The following is an 18,481-nucleotide window of genomic DNA, read 5'->3' on the forward strand; positions in this document are numbered from 1 at the left end:
TTATGTAACTAGAGCAATCTGTATATCGAATCGAGATGCAATTTCCCATTGTTTCCAAGTAAACCACCATCGCCTGCCGGAAGCTTTTGAGTCATAAAGTCATATCAAAAAGGACAACATGGCCAAGTTAAGTCAAACTGTAGATGGCCCGCAACAAAAGAAAATCCTCCTTCGTGTACTAATCCCAATCTCAATTTGCCCACTACTGCTCTATTTGCAGTAAATTGCATTCAGTATGCGGTGACAGACTGCAGTTTATCGGTTCGGTGGAGACGTCCTGGATGTCATCAGACACATCGGTATACGTCCAAGCGATCTATACAGGGTTAATTTCGTTCGTCAGCACAGTTTTCGCAAATAGTTGCTCTTCATCTATGGTGTTGAAATGCGCACTCACTTTTTTCAGATAACCAATTTTACAATGGACCAAATAGTCGCCAGTCTCAGTGAACCCCGAGGGCTCCTCGTCTGGATCTTCCTCTTCGCTTCCATGTGGTACTACTCTGGTGGTGACTTCACTCACGTAGCGGACTATTTCACTGTAAACACACGGATGCCTTCCCTCTTTAAAGCGGAAAATCACCCGGGTCAAACGGCCATCGGCCTCGTTGTAGATGACATTGGCGTATTGGGTCAGAGACTCGTCCCAAGACCCAACTGTCTCGACAGATCCGTCGCCGTAGAGGATCCACAGGCCGCAGCAGCGATACATGCGGTTGTTATCATAGTCTCGGGCGTCCTTTAGTAGAATTCGTAGCTGCTTAATGTCGTAAAGGTGAGCACTGTTCACAACCGAGAAGATCCCAAAACCTAATCGTCGCATGACCCTTGGACGGTCCGGTAGAGTGAAGTGCAGCCCCGACGAGGAAGTCGGTGGTTTATGGTCTGCGGCGACGCCCTCTTTAGGCGTGCAATGAGCTCCAATGGTTTTGAAGAAGTTGTATGATATTGCCATCTGGTCGACAATGAGGCCTGAAACGGTGCATTTCTTATCCAAGTGATCGGGTATCAAGGACTCCCATCGAGAAGTGGCATCTATGAGTGCCATAGCAGGACCGAAGTATGCCATCCGATCAAGATTGGTTTTAAACTAATGTATCAAGTCAAGGTCATCGGTCAATGCTACTGTATCGTTGAGAGGGTAAGAAGATGTTCTTACCAGCAGGAACGGGCCACACGGGCGACTTCTATCCCCGGATGTCACCAGGCCGAGTGTTGTTATCTCTTCTCCATTTCTGAAATAGAAAGTTCGTGCTACACCTTTCCTTAGGGGGACCGATACCCAGCGAGGGCCGGCGTTCCCATGAACTACGAGGCAGCCCATGCCGAGGTCGAACACATACACAGTGATTGCTCTGGCGTGGTGGCCGTCGAGACGTAGCGGCAAATACCTACACATCGGGAGCCCAAGGAAAGCGTTGGGTCGCGGGCTGGGTGGTTCTGTGTAATAATGAGCAATAAAGGATACGCCACACTTGAGTAGTCTCCAGGAAGCATCCCACAAGACATTGAGTGGCGCGTCCTTCTTCGCCGACTGAACGATGAGTTCGGCAAAGCGCCTAACAAGATCTTTCTGGCCCTAATATACGTATATAGATGGATCAGAAAGCGGCATTTCAAAGTCAATAAACCCCACATGATTGAGAGAACCACTTACGCTTCGCGGGAACCGCATGTGTTCGCTAGTGAAATCAATTAGCTTACAACGCCATCCTTTTCGAGCATCTCCCAGCCAAGCCGTGATGGAACCGTCGTCCATATGAAATCTGATGGCCGCTATGCCAAATATTCCAAGAATAAACTCCATCTGGCGAATGGAATGCAACTTGACCTCCATGCACTCCTTGCCCGGTGTAGGTCGATGATCTTGGTTTTGGAGGAACTCGAGACCCCACAAGTAGGAACGCCCGAACATGTGAACGAGGGAGGCACAAACGTGAACCGTATCAACATGATCAACGTTGAAGGATGGTCCAGGCATAATTTGATAGGGGAGCGATGGCATAAGGAGAAGACGGCCAGTGATGAAGGTCTGGAGGGCCGTCATTAGTGAGAATACAATGGTGTTTCCATTCCCGTGGAGAAATCCCAATATGCGATATTGCAATTCGGGGGGCATTTGGGAGCATCTCGAGAGACAAGATCCCAAGTCTGTATTCTCAGTGTCGACAATGCCGCTTTGGATGGTGCCCAAAAACGAGGCGAGATGCGTGGGGGGTTCTTCTCCCCAGCAATCTCTAGGCAGGATTTCCTGCGTCTGCATGGCCACATCGTAGATCTCACGGTGACCAGGACTCCCTGACAGCGCTTCGACGGCTTTGCAGCAGAGCTGATGGGCAAAGAAGAAGGGCCGGTGCTTGACGCTGGGGCGGTCACGAGTAATGGCAATGGCCACCTCGCCGCCTTTGTGCCGTACAATGATATTCGACCCGATGATGGGGTATTTCTCTTTCAGGGTGGTCTTGATGCCAACGACCGTGGGGCCTTGAGACGAATCAGGGGCCAGGTCGAATACTATGACATCTTGTAAGCACGGGCAGCCGTTGATAGCTATTCCATTACAACTCACAGCCGACTATATCTTTCTCCCAATTCAAGGCGTTGACCCTAAAGACATTGATGCCGGGGTAGTACGGCAAGGCAGCTCGACAGAGGACGCAATGCGGCTCGGCAAGATAGATGAAGAGGTTTTGTGCCATGGCTCAGCGCGCGAGATGCCATCAAGACGATGGTCTGAATCCCTTGGTCTGATGCCTGAGATGAAGCAGGACGAGACGAGGCTCGCTTGGAGAGGTGAAACAGCACGTCTTATATAAGGTACGGCTAAGGTACGACTAAGGTAGCTCTGCTTGAGAGGGGTACATGTACATGCAGTGCCCTACGAGTACATGAATCAATCCATTGGATGTCCAGGCACCCTGCCTGTACTTGTACCCTGCCACCTCAGACGCCTGATCTGATTTGCCCAAGGCGATGTTTGCTTTTTTTTGTTTTTGTTTTTGTTTATCGGCTGGTGTTTATGCCGCCCGCATGTGCATAAAGCCCGTCCAAGCCAAGTGAGAACTGAGAGGCAATATTTGTGCCTTGCATGCTTTAGTCCTGGTGATACGTGGCTCTGCATGTCTCCCTCTCTTTGCCTCAGGCTCCCCCCCCCCTCAACTCTTTGGTGATGGCTGCCGGATACTTTTTGCCCTTACAATGCGAGAGGCAGGGCCTGAGGCAGGGCTTGACGGCGAGATGGCTGCACCGCACTCAATGTCGGCTACCGTCACGACGCCAAGTCTCAAGGCTGGATGCTCGTACGCCTACCTTAGTCGGCACAGGTAGTTGCATTAGGCCAGGTTAGAGCTACGGCTAGGTCATCTTAGAGGTACTAATGTACATGTACCGAGTACAAGTGTTCTAACAATATCCTGTCCTCCAGTACTCCGATACTCACTACTCCGCTCTATTCAATCAGATGTTTGCTCTGGCGGCCCATCCAAGACATTGAGGCTGAGACAATCCCAGCCTCCCAATGCAAGGCGGCCGGGTCAGTCCCCCGCGCAGTCCGCGACCTACCAAGTTCTCGTATGCCGCAGCCAAGCGCGCTGAAAAGCTGGCCCATGTCTAGGCTCCCTGCTTGAAGCCACCGCCGCCAGCGAGTTTCAAAATTATCGTCGGGAGTGGTACCAAAGAGACGATCCATCCCATGGCACGAAAACAAGCCCAGTGTGATGCTGTCACTTGGCCCCATAGTAGCGCTGGAGGTGCTGTTCCGAAACTGGGGTGAGCGAGTGGGGAACGCTATCGCCGGGGATTTTGGTTGATCTCTTCCGGATCCTCAGAGCCAAAGCCAGCCGACATTGACTCGGAGGGACGAGCAGGGAATTGCCTCTCAAAGGTCAAATGTGTTCCCAGTCGTAGACTCGCCAGGATAATGGGCGCGCGATTTTACTATAGTTGGCAAGTAGGTAATATGCAACATGGCACAAATATATTCCGCAGTACTCCGTAGACGAAGCCCGCCTTTAATACAGTCCAGCAGGATCGCGGACCCGCTGTGGCCATACTTGGACGGCTTATCGTTATCGATAAACCACCAAGAGCAAGATGGAAAAAAAAAAGTTGATGGATGGATGCTCCAGCACGCTGAAGCGCATTTCCATCGCCTCGGCGCCCATCTCATCCACATAGCAAGACAAGTGTTTCAATTGAGACGACAACAATGTTCGCCGTTCCCGGGTGGTCAGTGTCTTCCGATGCGCTCAAGGCCGAAAAGCCCGCAGTCGCAGCCAGCAGTGGCTCTGCCAAGAAGCGCAAGAGGACCACCAGAGACGAGCCAGTAACGGCTGCCAACGTCGCCGATCTGTGGGAGACGGTCGTCGAAGGGAAGAAGCCCAGCAGCAGTGACAAGCCCGCACAGGATGCAAAGCGCCAAAAGAAGTCTTCCGACGACAAGCCCAAGGCCGGCGGCGAGAAGTCGGCGGCCGAGGCTGATGATGCAAAGTCACAGCAACAGGCAGGAGATAACAAGGGCAAGAAGAGCAAGAAGGACAGGAAAGAGAACGCAAATCAGCCAAAGAGCAAAGAAAAGGGAAACCGATTGAAATCCCAAAACGAAACCACAGTAGCAGTCGAATCCCCCAAAGAATCCAAATCCAAATCCAAAGCCGAGCCCGCAGCGGTCCTGCCTCCAGCACCACCCAAGTTGACGCCTCTACAGGCCTCGATGAGGGAGAAGCTGGTTTCGGCACGGTTCCGCCACCTCAACGAGACGCTCTACACGCGGCCCTCGGAAGAAGCCTTCAAGCTCTTCCAGGAATCCCCCGAGATGTTTGACGAGTACCACGAAGGCTTCCGCCGCCAAGTCAAGGTGTGGCCCGAGAACCCAGTGGACAGCTTCCTGCGGGACATTCGCACAAGGGCCAAGATAAGAAAGGCCGGCAAGGGCAGGCCCAACGCCCCGCCCCTTCAGCTCATCGCCAGCCCTCTGCCCAGGACCAGTGATACGTGCACCATTGCCGACCTGGGCTGCGGCGACGCCCGGCTGGCCGAGTCGCTCCAGGCGGACAAGCACAAGCTGCACATCGACGTCAAGAGCTTCGACCTCCAGAGCCCCAGCCCTCTGGTCACAAAGGCCGACATCGCCAACATTCCCCTGGAGGACGGCTCCGTCAACGTCGCCATCTTCTGCCTCGCCCTCATGGGCACCAACTGGCTCGACTTTGTCGAAGAGGCCTACCGCCTGCTCCACTGGAAGGGCGAGCTCTGGGTCGCCGAGATCAAGAGCCGCTTCGGCCCTGTGCGCAACAAAAACGCCCCCGTCACCCACAGCGTCGGAAACAGGCGCAAGCAGCCCTCCAAGAAGGAGGTGCAGGCCAAGGAGGCCGAGGCCGCTGGCCGCTTCGAAAAGGACCTCGCCGTCGAGGTGGATGGCCAGGACGACCAACGCCGCGAGACGGATGTGTCGGCCTTTGTCGAGGCCCTAAGACGGCGTGGCTTCGTCCTGCAGGGCGATGGCCGCGAGGCCGTCGACCTGTCCAATAGGATGTTTGTTACCATGCGCTTCATCAAGGGTGCTGCTCCTACCAAGGGCAAGGGTGTCAAGCCAAACGACGACGCCGGCCCAAAGAAAAAGAAAATGTTTGGTCGCATGCAGGACGAGGATGCGGATGATCAGGGTGGCGAAACTGAGGGAGCTATCCTCAAGCCTTGTGTGTACAAGATTCGGTGATTGTTTATGTGAGGATATCTATCGGTTGGCCCACTCAAGGGAAATTCGTCCATCTTTTTCTTTCCCTTTTTCGTCCCAGTTTGCCTTCTTAATGCAGCATCTCTACAAGCAGCAAAACGTTGTCAATGGCTAGATAGGAGCGCGGGTATATCACAGTGATCCAGGGCAAATACAGGTAATGCGTTTCGGCTTGTTAAGCAGCTTCTACTCCGCATCTCTTCGTTTTCTGTGCTTTTTTTTTAACTATCTCTCTATTACATCCACTGCAACGGACTCTCCAAACGCCTCTAGCTGTTGCATAAACTCCTAGTCATCGTCTGCATCCAATTGCCCTCGGGAATTCTCCACTTGTCGCCTTGTTGAAAGTAATAACAACAAGGATGATTTGTTTTTCTTTTTGGTGAAATTACAAGCAAAAAGAAAAGAGAAGAAGAAAAGAAGAAGAAAACCCCCCATAAATTTCCAGATGTTATGTACCTCTCGCCTGAAAGACACCCTACCCTGGCCGTGGGGTTAATGCTGGTTGATTTAGTTCTCGTGCTCTCATTAGGTATAGTAGTTTAAAAGAAGATCAAGCTAGCCGCCATATCCACGTTGTCCTCGGCAGCCTGGAGAGCCTGGATCGCCTGTTCCCTGGTAGCTCCCATGGCCATAAGACTATCAACGTGGGCTGGTGTTACACCGGCAGAGGGTGCTGCCGGCTGCTGTGGCGCCGCTTGTACCTGGGTCTGCGGCGGCGCGCCGGGTGTAGCCTGTGATGGGGTTTGCGAAGGGGCCTCTTGAGCAGGCATGACAGCTCCGGATCGTTGGCCAATGGCAGTCCCTGCCGGTCCGGGGATCGTAGGCTCCTGGACAATAGCCTCCTCCTCCTTCGGAATCTCGGCTTCTCCGAGAAACGAGATTTCCTGGCCTTGGATGATGAGCTTGTCACTGGCAAGATCAATATGGGCCTGATATCTCTTGAGCATGTCCAGGCCGAGCAGCAACTCGACAGACTTTCCCTCCATGACGGTAAAGCTGCAGGGCAGGAATAGGTTTCCAATCTTAATCTGGGCAGAGTGAACCCGGCCAATGATGGTGGCCGTTCCGACGCCTCGAGCAACGCCGGCGAACCTCTTGTCGACCAGGCGCATGATGCCGCACGCCTCGGCGCACGACGGCGACATGATGGTTGCCTGCGCTCCCGAGTCTACGAGAGCCTTTACCTTGTGGCCGTTGACCTCCACATTTGCGTACAGCAAGTGAACGCGGCCAAAGACTGGTACAGGCAGTTAGTAAACGTGGCAGAGTCAGCCCCCGCATCTCACAGGGGTCATGGGACGTCATCGTACATACCTTCGGGGTTGTGCTCCATGGCGTTTTGCAGATTCTCCATGACTCTCTCCTGGCGGATCATCTCCTCGATCCTCCTCTGGTTCTCAACGTTGAAGGGGTCTTCGTTGAGTCTTTCAATCTCGCGCTGCCGCATCTCTCGCTCTCTCCGCTCCCTGTCTTGGCTGTCTAGGAATATTCTTCGAAACCGCGCGGGGTCCTCGATGGCCGCGGCGAGCTCTGGGTGTTGCCTGGACAGCTGCTGTCTGACGGCGGGGTCGCCGAGAATCTGCAAGCGAAGCATCTCCGTGTCGTTTTCAGCTCCGGCGGCGGCAGTGGCGGCGCTTTGCTGTTGGCGAGCCGCGGCTGGAGGTCGCCCTGCTGCCTCCGGAGGTACCGTGCTGCCTCGCATATCCCGGACATGGACAGCCAGCATGTCGCCATCGCCGATTTGTAGCTGCTCCATGGTCTTGGCATCGTCCGAGATGAGTCGACCGTTGTGGTAGATGTGTTGCGAAGTAGGGGGGATGCCTGCCTCGGAATGGACGGACTCGCGCAGGGTAGAAACGGTCATGTCGGGGAAGACTTCGAGAGTCACCAGGCTATCCTGGTCTCCTCCGTGAGGATTGAAGACGTTGAGCGTGATGCGCCTGGCAAGTAAATCCACGTTAGCCTCCCTCCCACCTCCATTTAGGACGAGACAAGACATACATGTTGGGATATTGATGCGGGCGTTTAGCACACAGCGAATGAGAATGAGGAAGAGAGAATGAGGACGAGAATGATATCAAGCCCGGATCTGGAGTGAGATGGAATGGAATCTCAGGGAAAGCCGGGGAATTATGGAAACGGACAGGTTTAGTAACAGTAAGAAAGACTAAGAGATGACCGTCAAAACCAGCAGGGGAAGAAGAAGAAGAAGAAGCTGGTGGAATGGATGGCAAGGTGGTCGATTGCTGGCCTCGGCGTAAAGAAGAGGCAGCGTCAGTGTCAGCGTCAGCGTCAGTGGGAGAATGACGATGGATGTCCGTCCACAGACAAACACGCGAGCACGGCTTCGGCTTGTTACTTGGTACGGTAATAGCTGGGCTCACGTTTGTTGGCAGCGGATAGATTCAATGGAGATGACGGGAGGACTAGGGAGGGGCTGTGAGATGACTGCTAGCCTGAGCTGGAGGGGCAAAAAAAGCTGGGTTGCATGTTGGCAAGCTCCTGTTTTGGGCGTCATGACTCCTCAAACCAGTCAAGCCTGGCGGTGACACGGCGAATAGCAGCTTCTAGGCGGCTTACAGCGGGCAGGTGCTGTTTGGAGCCCTTGGAGGGGCCCCGTGGCGGGCTATTATGTACGAACGAGTACGTACTTGTTCCTGCCTATTGCTACTAAGCCCTGGGGGTTTAGTAAATACCGAGCACTGGAGGAGTATAAATTATGGATAATACAGTAGAGCGCTGAGGGCATTTTAGGTGATCTTTTAGGGTTCTAGCGCCTGCCCATTTCGGGCCTAGCATTTCCAGGATCAATTAGGATCCGGGCAGATCCAGTTGCTGTTTTGAGCACTCTGCGCGTAACCAGCACAATGAGACCGGAGATTTGACGTCCATCAGCTGCACTGTTTGGGGAATCGTCAATTAAGCTCCTGCTGCATCCATTCCTCCATGCAGCAGGTAGATGATGCGAGGGCCCATTTGTAGGACTTTTTTTCAATATAGTAGCACTGACGGGCCACAGCCACCCTTACATGCTTGGTTTTCTACTAACTGTAAGGATCAGGGAGTTGAGCTGGGGGAATCATACAAGAATCCGCCCGTCCAATTTGACGATTGTATCACCACTGCCTCTCTACCTTCCTGGTAGAGCAGTAAATGGCATTATCTACTGACAGCCATGAGCTACTGTACCTGCTATCCATCGTCTCAATCGGCATCATCCAATTCGACCTATAACGGCGTAGCAGCGTGTGTTAGTACATGTCCCTACCTCAGTTGGTCGGTCATCAAGGGAAAACCCTTTGTATTTGACGTCTCCCAGCCTTGGACGTCTCGCATGTGATGTGCACAACATTCAATAATCTTTACGATTTACGTACTGCAATAGTAATCTGGTCTTGTTTAAAAAAGCCCACCGCATGCATTCAAACAGCGAGGATGAAGAAGGGGTTGCGAATAAGCACCTCATGGATATAGGGTAGGACATCAGCGACACAGCTTGATAGTACGGATTTGGAAACGGCATCAACGAACCCATCCAGTGCAGCATGGAGTGTATTCTGTCCCTCACTCTCGCTCTCGCTCTCGCTCTGGCTCTGAACGAATACGCTGTGAACGGTTCACCTTAGCCGCCATACCAGGAAATTAAAAGTCTCTCGACTGGGCGCGTACTCGTACGAACCCAGTACAGGTACTAAGGTAGAAATTACCTTGGTACCATGGAAGGTACTGCTGTTACTGTCCATGTACGTGTACTTGTGTCTTCGTACCAGGGCCACCCACCTGACTTGCAGTTTGCAGGCATCAAAGTCAAGTACCAAACCTGCCACCAACAATATCCAATCCTTCCAAGTCCCGTCTCTCCCTGATCTTGTCTCGTCTCTGCCCGGATTCTCAGCTTTCCGGCCCCTCCCACGCCAATGAGCCGCTTTTCCATCTGCCTTTGCCAATGACGACCAGGAGAGCTTCACCGGTGCGGGGACATGCATCATGTCTCGCGGCCTGTCTCTGCCGTCACGAACCGCCCTTGAACAACTGCACCTGACGACCCCATCAACCGCAACCGCAACCGCAGCCGCAACCGCAACAGCAACAGCACCGTCGAGAATCCCATCGAATCCCAGCCAGACTCTTGGACACGTCTCTGGCCCAGCCCACCCCGCTGCTGTTCCCGGGATGGCAGGAGTTGCATGCCGCATCACTAGTTCACCATCTGTGCGCAGAAGCTGCGTCAGGCCAGCCAGTCGCACCGCGAGCATGAGCCCCCGGCGTTCATCTTTGCCAGCGAGGACGGGACAGGCCAAGCACGGGAGAAGCAGCTTTACCCCGTCCTCTTGCAATCACTGATCCTGAAGCCTCCTTGCCGCCAGAACCATCTCCCCCCATGTCTAGCGTCTGTCCTTCGAAGCATGCTAAACGAGCATAATCCAACCCGAGATTCCACCCAAATCAGAACGAGAAAGCTGTTCATCCTTACTTTTCTCCTCGTTAAAAACGGGGGGGCTCTCTTTCCTCCCTCGCCAACGCACATGTATCTGTCTAGGCTGGCCAGATCCATGGCGTGGCTCTCCGCACTTCTCTCTCACAAGCGCCATCGCTAACACGCGTGTGCCTTGGAATGGGCCCTTTGCTGCAAACCTCATACGCAGCCTGATTCGTATGCTTTTTTTCTTTCCTTTTTTTTTGTCAGCGCTATTCGGACCCCTGGCTAGTCGGCCAATGCCTCCCGGGTCCATTAGATTAACATCCAGCCCTTTCTTGGTTGTTGAGTGGCATAGCACATGTGAGGAGAATTGTACTTGCAATGTGAGACACAAAGCCGCTCAATGTGCCATCAGGTCTGTCCCGCGGCTCTAGAATACGACGTGGGCAGTTGCATTTCATCTCAACCCGACCGGCGCAAGCCCATTAACTCGTACATGGCCGACGGCTTGTGTGGGACGCTGCAAGGGATCGAGTACGGTTCCATGTCCAGTCTCCTCAGCCTCATACATCACGACCGGTGAGTACATTGTGCCAAAACCAGCCCCTCTCTATTTCCCATCCTCTCTCCCGCACATTGTCTCCTCAATTTGGGAGTGTGTACCGCATACCTGTGCTCTGCGATCTCGCGAGTTAGGAGACGCCTCAGCAACAGTACGAATACCCCTATGGCACAATTTCTATGTGGCTATTTCACCCGTGGGCCACTATGGCGCTGTGTGTGATGACATTGAAAGCCTCCCTGCTTACGAGCTGATGGCTTGGGAGCTACAAGTGGTTACCGCTTGTTTTCACACTCACCCCCGTGTGTTTTCCGAGCTGCTCGTCCCGAGTAGGATGCGATGTGATTGGCAACGTGATGTGCTTCCCCGCCCGGCAATGCCCCCCCTACTCAAACTTTGACTCGAATGAGCGGTCATGAAAAGCCTCCCTCACTTCATACGGCGGCATTCGTCTCATGAGCGGCCGAAAGCGGATGTAAAGTTGCGCACCCAACTTATTGCTAAACACATGTGTTAGTTGGTATCCACCAAGTGAAGCCGACTTCTAAGCCATCACTCGGGAAGGGGCTTGCATCTTTCTCTGGAGGGCTGCGGGTAGGGCTGCCACTCTATTCCGTATCCTTGGATGGACTGAGTCTGGTAGGGCAATTTTGTGACCAGAGATATTGAATGACAATGAATGGACTGACTAGTCACATTTGCCCTCGCCAGCTCAGCCTGGTTCGTTGCAGTCAGACCAGGGGCTTCGCATTGTCCACTATCCGAACAAATGCCTGCCAATCCACTCAGCTGAAGGAGAAATATTCCTTGGATCCATACTCCGGACACTTGCTTCTGATAGTGCGGACACTAGATCGACCGGAACCTCAGGGGGTGAAAGAGGCGAGTGTGGCAGTGGATTGGCAATGCTTCTCCCATTTGCCCATCCGCCTACTTGTTTCAACTCCCCTGTCCAGGTCCAAGAACGCCCACAGGTAGACTACTGTACTACTTTGTGTATCTTATTGCCGAATACAGAGCACCTTGCAAGATCGCAGCAGACGACCTCATCAACTCTGGTTTTATTTCTGTTTAAGTCAAACTCAAGGGCAAATCTTCCACGACGGTCAGCGTAGACTCAGAGTATTTTTATCATTTGAAAATCCTGTCTCATATGACAGGCATCCGTGGAGTATTGGCCTGGCCAGCTGTGTCAAGCCACCTGCAGCTGCCGCTTATCAAGACCAAATTATTGTTTTGCATCTGAGACTTTGCGTTGCTTTTTCCTCTGATTTTTGGAGGGGTACTTTGCTATGGTGACCTTCTATTCGTCTTTGCATCATGTATGTCTTCAGCCGTGACTAGTCGCCAAGGATAAAAATACCACACCCTCACATGGCCACCAAGACTCTTTTTCGTTTCATTTCCGCCTCCCTATCTCTTATTTAATATCGATTTCCCCGTCACTCGTTAGCAGTCAAGCCCCCCTCAACCCCCCTCAACCCCCCTCAGTCTCAACGCAAGGCAATTTATACATACCAGTGAAAGAAGAAGGAGAGGAAGTGGGAGAAGAAGAAGATGATGATGAAGACGCAAAAGGACATGGCAGTTGCTAACTCTAGTGAGGCGGTTCCATCAACTTACATCGCCTCCTCAGAGGGTCGTCTGAGCCCCGTCCCATTTCTGCCAATCATCGCCAACGATACGGTTGATATAGATGATGAGCTGATGGAAGTTGGCACAATAGGGTTTGACAGGATCGCTCAATTCTACTTCTATGAAGTGTGTCTATCGGAGGAGTTCTTGCGAGCATTCCCCTTTTGTTTCAACCCCAAGCTTGCCTTTTTGAAACCGCAGCACGTTGTCACGGCCATCGTACTGGAACAGTTTGCTTTTGAGCATTCTGTAAGAGGATTCTGTAACCAGCTGGTAAGTTCCCTTCTCACCATTCCTTTCCATAAGCGGTTGTTGGAGATGCAGGCAACTAAACAGTGGACAGGTCGAATATCGCGTCAGGTTTTCTTGCAACCTCAGTTACGGTCTATTCAATATCTGCGACATGACCGAGCGGAAAGACTGGTGGATGGCGACCAAGGTACGAGGGTGGAACATTGATGGGTGTCCTGAAGACGTCAGGAGGCTCATGTTCGTCCACATCATCGCCACTTTAGGATGCAGCCCTGTGGTAACGGACGAGGATATGGACTACCCCAAAAACTATTCCAAGATACTGCATGGCGACGAAAGCTCTCCGAGCGAACCTGTTGGCCACCGGCCCGATGGCCGGACAGTATGCATTCATTCGATAGCAGTCTGCCCTCGCCTCCAAGGCCTGGGCCTTGGCACTGCTACTTTGAAGTCGTATGTTCAGCGCATGAACAGCTCAGGTCTTGCGGATCGTGTCGCTCTTATTTGTCGCAAATCTGAGACCAGGTTCTTCCAGAAATGCGGCTTCAGGAACATTGGTCGAAGCGATACCAAGACTCTCACTGGCGAATTCTATAACATGGTATGTTGCTGCCATTCTACCTCTATGTAGTCTATAATTCCCCTGTATTCATTTCAATAATGCATACTTGATGCGTACCTCGTACTAACTCGAAGTTACAGGTTTTCGACCTACCTGGCTGCCACGATTTCATTGATTGGAATCAAATCGAAAAGGATGGCCAACAATACTGAGCTTTCCTGGTGTAATTACGTCCTTCCGAGGCGCACTACGGCATTTCCTTTTCTTTAGCGTCTCTTTTGTCTTGGGTGGTAATCTGCGGCATCTTTTTTGGGATATGATAAAGGCATACTGAGAGTTGCCTTATGCTTATGATATGGTAATGGGTAATGACAGGGCATGGGCTAGAGGGAAAACATGGTCAGCATTGACAAAGATATAGACCAAGAAAACAGGGAACATGGGGAAATTGAGAGGACAAATAACGCCCCTAAAGATTCGGGAGATGGCAAAGAAAAATGAAGAGGGGGCAGCGAGAAAGGAAGACGAGGGGAGAGGGCGAAGCTGAACACAAGAAGAAAGATGAGCACAAAACGACTCGAAAAGTTGCAACGATTCGGTAACAGCCGCCAGTGCGCAGAGGGTGGACGTTGTTTCTTGACAGATGCGTTGTTGTAAGTGCCCTTGAGCAATCAATTACTCCCTTATATAGTCTGGCGTGTTGTTGACTTTGGCTTGGAGAAGAGAGATTAGGACAGAACGTTTATGATACGGCGAAATCTAAGAAGGAGAAAGATCATGAGAAGCTTGGGAAGAGAGGTAGAGAGGAATAACTAGAATGAATCTATAGAGAAGGTATTAATATTAAGAATTAAAATAAAATAACTACTCCAAATATGGATACTGAATCCTACAAATTCTACATAGACTAGCTAGTTACTGCTATGGTTTACGATGAGATATAGATGGAAGAGGATTATCATAATGAGGCATTTCCCTTTTTCGCTCTTTTACTCCCCGTTTTTTAACATCTACCTGGGCAGCGAGGAATCGAATTTACTACTACGTAAGTAATGATTGCCCGCCTACTTGCTCAGTGCCAACGACCTAGGTAGCTTTAGTCGGTTGCCTTGTACTTGGCCCGGTACTCCTCCGTGTTCTTGATATCCTCGGGGGTAGCGAACCCCTTCATCCCATCGATAATGTCATCCAGGGTGAGGATGGCAAAGATGGGGATGCCATACTCCTTCCTCAGCTCGCCAATGGCACTCGGACCGGGCTTGGAGTCGTCGCCGTCGGCAGCAGGAAGCTTCTCCATGCGGTCCAGGGCAACGACGATGCCGGCGACGATGCCGCCCTCCTTGGTGATCTTCTCGATGGCGTCCCGCTTGGCAGTGCCGGCGGTGATGACATCGTCGACGATGAGAACTTTCTTGCCCTTGAGAGGGGCGCCGACGATGTTGCCGCCCTCGCCGTGGTCCTTGGCCTCCTTGCGGTCAAACGAGTACGAGATGCGGTCCAGGTTCTGGGGGGCCAGCTCGCCGAGCTTGATGGTGATGGCGGAGCACAGGGGGATGCCCTTGTAGGCGGGGCCAAAGACGATGTCAAAGTCGAGGCCGGACTCCTCCTGCGCTTGGATAATGGTCTTTGCAAAGGCGGAGGAGATTGCGCCGGCGAGGCGCGCAGTGTGGAACTCGCCCGCGTTGAAGAAGTAGGGCGATATTCTCTTGGACTTGAGCTCGAAGCTGCCAAACTTGAGGACGCCGCCGTCAATGGCGGATTTCAAGAAGTCCTGCTTGTAGGCAGGGAGCTGGGAGGAAGAAGAGGCCATCTTGTCGAAGCGGCACGTGAGGTGGGAAAATTACAAGATGAAAAGAGCAACAAAAACGGAGAAAGTGATGGTTTGTGACCTGGAGCTGTATAAGCTGTTGTCACTGACCAAAGGAAGAAAAGTGACACTCGTCAGGAAATCATTGATTTATTTACCTTGATTAGGATTTGTGAGACCACGGGAAACAGCAGGAAAACAGAGAATTAGTGCTTTGCTCCTCTTGTTGAAAGAGGAGGAGGAAGAAGAAAAGAGGAGGAAGATCTCATCAGGTTGGCGGGGCACGAGATAAGAGGGAAAAAAAAGTTTACCTGCTAGGGCGATTTGTTGTAATCCGCACTGTACGTCACATCCAACATCTGAATGTAAGGATGAATTCAAGACTGTCTCATGTTGCCTAGGATTTGAATAAGAATGCCAGTGTGCCTTTATAGCAGCTAAAGAGAGCCTGAAAGTACTTCTAAATAACATCTTTGAGCGTCAATTGTTTGGCTCTAGTAGATGAAAGCTCGTCTCTGCAGATTTAGTTGACTTAAATCCACTCCATTCTATCTACCTAGTAGGTATGTAGATACCTAGTAGCTCACAGACTCGCGTACATCCCCTGTCCTACTTAATGCATGCCATATTCTATGAGAATCTCTAAAAAGATACATTATTATCATGGCAAGAGAAGTTTTCTCACGTCAATTTGAGTATAGAGAGATTTGGCGAAGTAGATGAGGAAACGTAGAACTTGGGCGCTTCTTGGGCTCGTTCTACTACTTGGCATTGTACTGTCGCCGTCAACAGTATGCGTGAGCAATTATAATAAGTGGCAGCAAATATAATGCAATTAAATCAAATGTCAATCACTGATTTGGTCATATGTATATGTATCAATCTGTACATGCCCGTATCTGTCTTATGAGGGCCATGTGAAGGAATTTACGCCCTTCATTCAATGGACACTTCGCACGATGCTACACTGTGCTTCCCTCAGCTCTTCTCCCCACTAGCGCAGCGGGGTCCCCAAAGCCTTGTATCCTCTACTACAAAATCGTATGCAGCGATACCTGAGGCCCGTTTCTGCACATGTTTGCCCCTCCAAAAGTGCCTGCGCGGCTTATCGATAACACTTTTTTCCCGTAGAGGCTCCGCCCACGGCAAAGAGAAAAAAAATTCACCGCCTAAGACCCGGCAATTCGCTAACCTCGAAAGTCCTCCCAATCTTTGGGGTATCCAGAAAAAAAAAAAAAAATAGCGACGAGGACATCTCAAAAGCTGTAGTTTCACCACAAACAGCGTTCCTCGATCACAATTGCCCACCATGAAGACCACGTGGAAGGACATTCCCCCGGTTCCTACTCAGCAGGAGTTCCTGGACATTGTGCTGAGCAGGACCCAGCGCAAGCTGCCGACCCAGATCCGCGCCGGCTTCAAAATCAGCAGAATCCGAGGTATGTCGCATAACAACCAGCCATTAGGCATATGCATGCACGATGTATGTATGTGTGTATGATGAATGGTTCGCTTACATATAACTTAGCGTTCTACACACGAAAGGTCAAGTTCACGCAAGAGACCTTTTCCGACAAGTTCGCCTCCATCCTCGACAGCTTTCCTCGCCTGCAGGACATCCATCCGTTCCACAAGGATCTGCTCAACACCCTCTACGATGCGGACCACTTCAAGATCGCCCTTGGCCAGATGTCCACTGCCAAGCACTTGGTAGAGACCATCTCTCGAGACTACGTCCGTCTCTTGAAATACGCACAGTCGCTCTACCAGTGCAAGCAGCTCAAGAGGGCCGCCCTTGGTCGCATGGCCACGCTGGTCAAGCGATTGAAAGATCCTCTCCTGTATCTGGACCAGGTTCGCCAGCATCTTGGCCGTCTCCCCGCCATCGACCCCAACACCAGGACCCTGCTCATCTGCGGTTACCCCAATGTTGGCAAGTCCAGCTTCCTCCGGAGCATCACCCGCGCCGATGTGGATGTGCAGCCCTACGCCTTCACCACCAAGAGTCTGTTTGTCGGTCACTTTGATTACAAGTATCTGCGATTCCAGGCCATTGATACCCCTGGTATTCTCGACCACCCTCTGGAGGAGATGAACACTATTGAAATGCAGAGTATTACGGCCATTGCTCACTTGAGATCCGCCATCATGTACTTCATGGATCTGTCCGAGCAGTGCGGTTACTCTGTTCAGGCTCAGATTCAGCTTTTCCGAAGCATCAAGCCCCTCTTCTCCAACAAGCTCGTTTTCCTTGTCATCAACAAGATTGACATTACCCGACCAGAAGATTTGTCGCCAGAGCTCCAGACTGAATTGCAGACCATCCTCAAAGCTGGTGAGGTTGAGATGCTTCAGCTCTCCTGCAACACCCTAGAGGGTGTGCAGGAAGTCAAGAACGCTGCCTGCGAGCGTCTGCTTGCCGAGCGCGTCAACCAGAAGCTCAAGGCTGGTACCACGAGCAGCGGAGCCGTCGGAGGCCGTCTGGCCGAGGTCATGGCCCGTATCCACGTTGCCCAGCCCATGGGCGGCGTGGCTCCCGAGACTTTCATTCCCGAGGCCGCAAAGAACAAGAAGAAGTTTGAAAAGGACGACCCTGACCGGCCCAGGCTGGCCAAGGACGTCGAGGTGGAGAACGGCGGCGCTGGTGTTTACAACGTTGACATGCGCGCCGACTGGATGCTCAAGAATCCCGAGTGGAAGTACGACAAGATGCCCGAAATCTTTGAGGGAAAGAACGTCTACGACTACGTTGATCCTGATATTGAAGCCAAGCTGGCCGCCTTGGAAGAGGAGGAGGAGAGGCTCGAGCAGGAAGGATTCTACGAATCAGACGAAGACATTGAGGACGATGAGGAGGCCGAGGTTATGCGCAAGGCAGAGCTCATCCGAGAGAAGCAGCAGCTCATCAGAAACGAGGCCCGCATGAAGAAGAGGCTCAAGAACCAGGCCATCATCCCCCGCAAGTTCGTCAAGAAGCCCCTCTCGGAGATGGAAGACGCCCTGGACACTCTGGGCGTGGACACCACCGAGATTGCCGAGCGAGCCCGTTCCACTGCCATCCGCACCCGTGGCCGCTCATTATCACGCCTTGGCACCGCCGACGCCGACTCCATGGACGTCGACACTCCCAAGACGGATCGCCAGCGTCTGCGCTCTCTGAGCAGACCCGCCAGCAGACACCCCGCCAGTCGCAGAGACGAGGGTGTTCAGGACGTGGCCATGCGATCAAAGGCCGAGCGGATCGGCAAACTCAACCAGAAGAGGATGAACAGAATGGCCCGACAGGGAGAGGCCGACAGACACACCTCTGCATCTCTGACAAAGCACTTGGTAAGTGACGACGAGCGCCACCACAATCAACTTGTATCTATTCATCTTGCTAACCTTTTCTTTTCCTACAACAGGTTGCCGGAAAGCGCGGTATTGGCAAGACCAACCGACGATAAGCCATTTGAAAAAACTTTTGGGAGGAAAGGCTATTTTCACACCCAACTTCTTTCATATCA

The 18,481-nt window shown here is 52.2% G+C and overlaps 6 protein-coding genes across 6 annotated transcripts; 3 read left to right on the top strand and 3 right to left on the bottom strand.

Moving 5' to 3' along the window:
* Positions 1-316: 316 nt before the first annotated feature.
* Positions 317-2,699, bottom strand: Triagg1_7227 (uncharacterized protein; the record flags this gene model as incomplete). Its single annotated transcript, XM_062901939.1, has 4 exons — positions 317-1,090; positions 1,160-1,579; positions 1,658-2,514; positions 2,570-2,699. 4 exons carry the CDS (start codon positions 2,697-2,699, stop codon positions 317-319), a joined length of 2,181 nt encoding a protein of 726 aa, XP_062753803.1.
* A 1,508-nt stretch (positions 2,700-4,207) lies between these two features.
* Positions 4,208-5,716, top strand: Triagg1_7228 (uncharacterized protein; the record flags this gene model as incomplete). Its single annotated transcript, XM_062901941.1, has 1 exon — positions 4,208-5,716. One exon carries the CDS (start codon positions 4,208-4,210, stop codon positions 5,714-5,716), a length of 1,509 nt encoding a protein of 502 aa, XP_062753804.1.
* A 560-nt stretch (positions 5,717-6,276) lies between these two features.
* Positions 6,277-7,736, bottom strand: Triagg1_7229 (uncharacterized protein; the record flags this gene model as incomplete). Its single annotated transcript, XM_062901942.1, has 2 exons — positions 6,277-6,974; positions 7,052-7,736. The coding sequence occupies 2 exons, from the start codon at positions 7,734-7,736 to the stop codon at positions 6,277-6,279; spliced, it is 1,383 nt and encodes a 460-aa protein (XP_062753805.1).
* Positions 7,737-12,276: 4,540 nt separating this feature from the next.
* Triagg1_7230 (uncharacterized protein) lies at positions 12,277-13,380 on the top strand (the record flags this gene model as incomplete). The annotated part of the gene is made up of 3 exons (XM_062901943.1): positions 12,277-12,627; positions 12,698-13,207; positions 13,309-13,380. The coding sequence occupies 3 exons, from the start codon at positions 12,277-12,279 to the stop codon at positions 13,378-13,380; spliced, it is 933 nt and encodes a 310-aa protein (XP_062753806.1).
* An 884-nt stretch (positions 13,381-14,264) lies between these two features.
* On the bottom strand, positions 14,265-14,978 carry Triagg1_7231 (uncharacterized protein; the record flags this gene model as incomplete). Its single annotated transcript, XM_062901944.1, has 1 exon — positions 14,265-14,978. One exon carries the CDS (start codon positions 14,976-14,978, stop codon positions 14,265-14,267), a length of 714 nt encoding a protein of 237 aa, XP_062753807.1.
* A 1,306-nt stretch (positions 14,979-16,284) lies between these two features.
* Triagg1_7232 (uncharacterized protein) lies at positions 16,285-18,421 on the top strand (the record flags this gene model as incomplete). The annotated part of the gene is made up of 3 exons (XM_062901945.1): positions 16,285-16,414; positions 16,504-18,305; positions 18,380-18,421. 3 exons carry the CDS (start codon positions 16,285-16,287, stop codon positions 18,419-18,421), a joined length of 1,974 nt encoding a protein of 657 aa, XP_062753808.1.
* Positions 18,422-18,481: the final 60 nt, after the last annotated feature.

Source organism: Trichoderma aggressivum (genome assembly GCF_033847375.1).
Source record: "Trichoderma aggressivum f. europaeum strain CBS 100526 chromosome Unknown scaffold_031, whole genome shotgun sequence".
In the NCBI taxonomy this organism is placed as follows: domain Eukaryota; kingdom Fungi; phylum Ascomycota; class Sordariomycetes; order Hypocreales; family Hypocreaceae; genus Trichoderma; species Trichoderma aggressivum.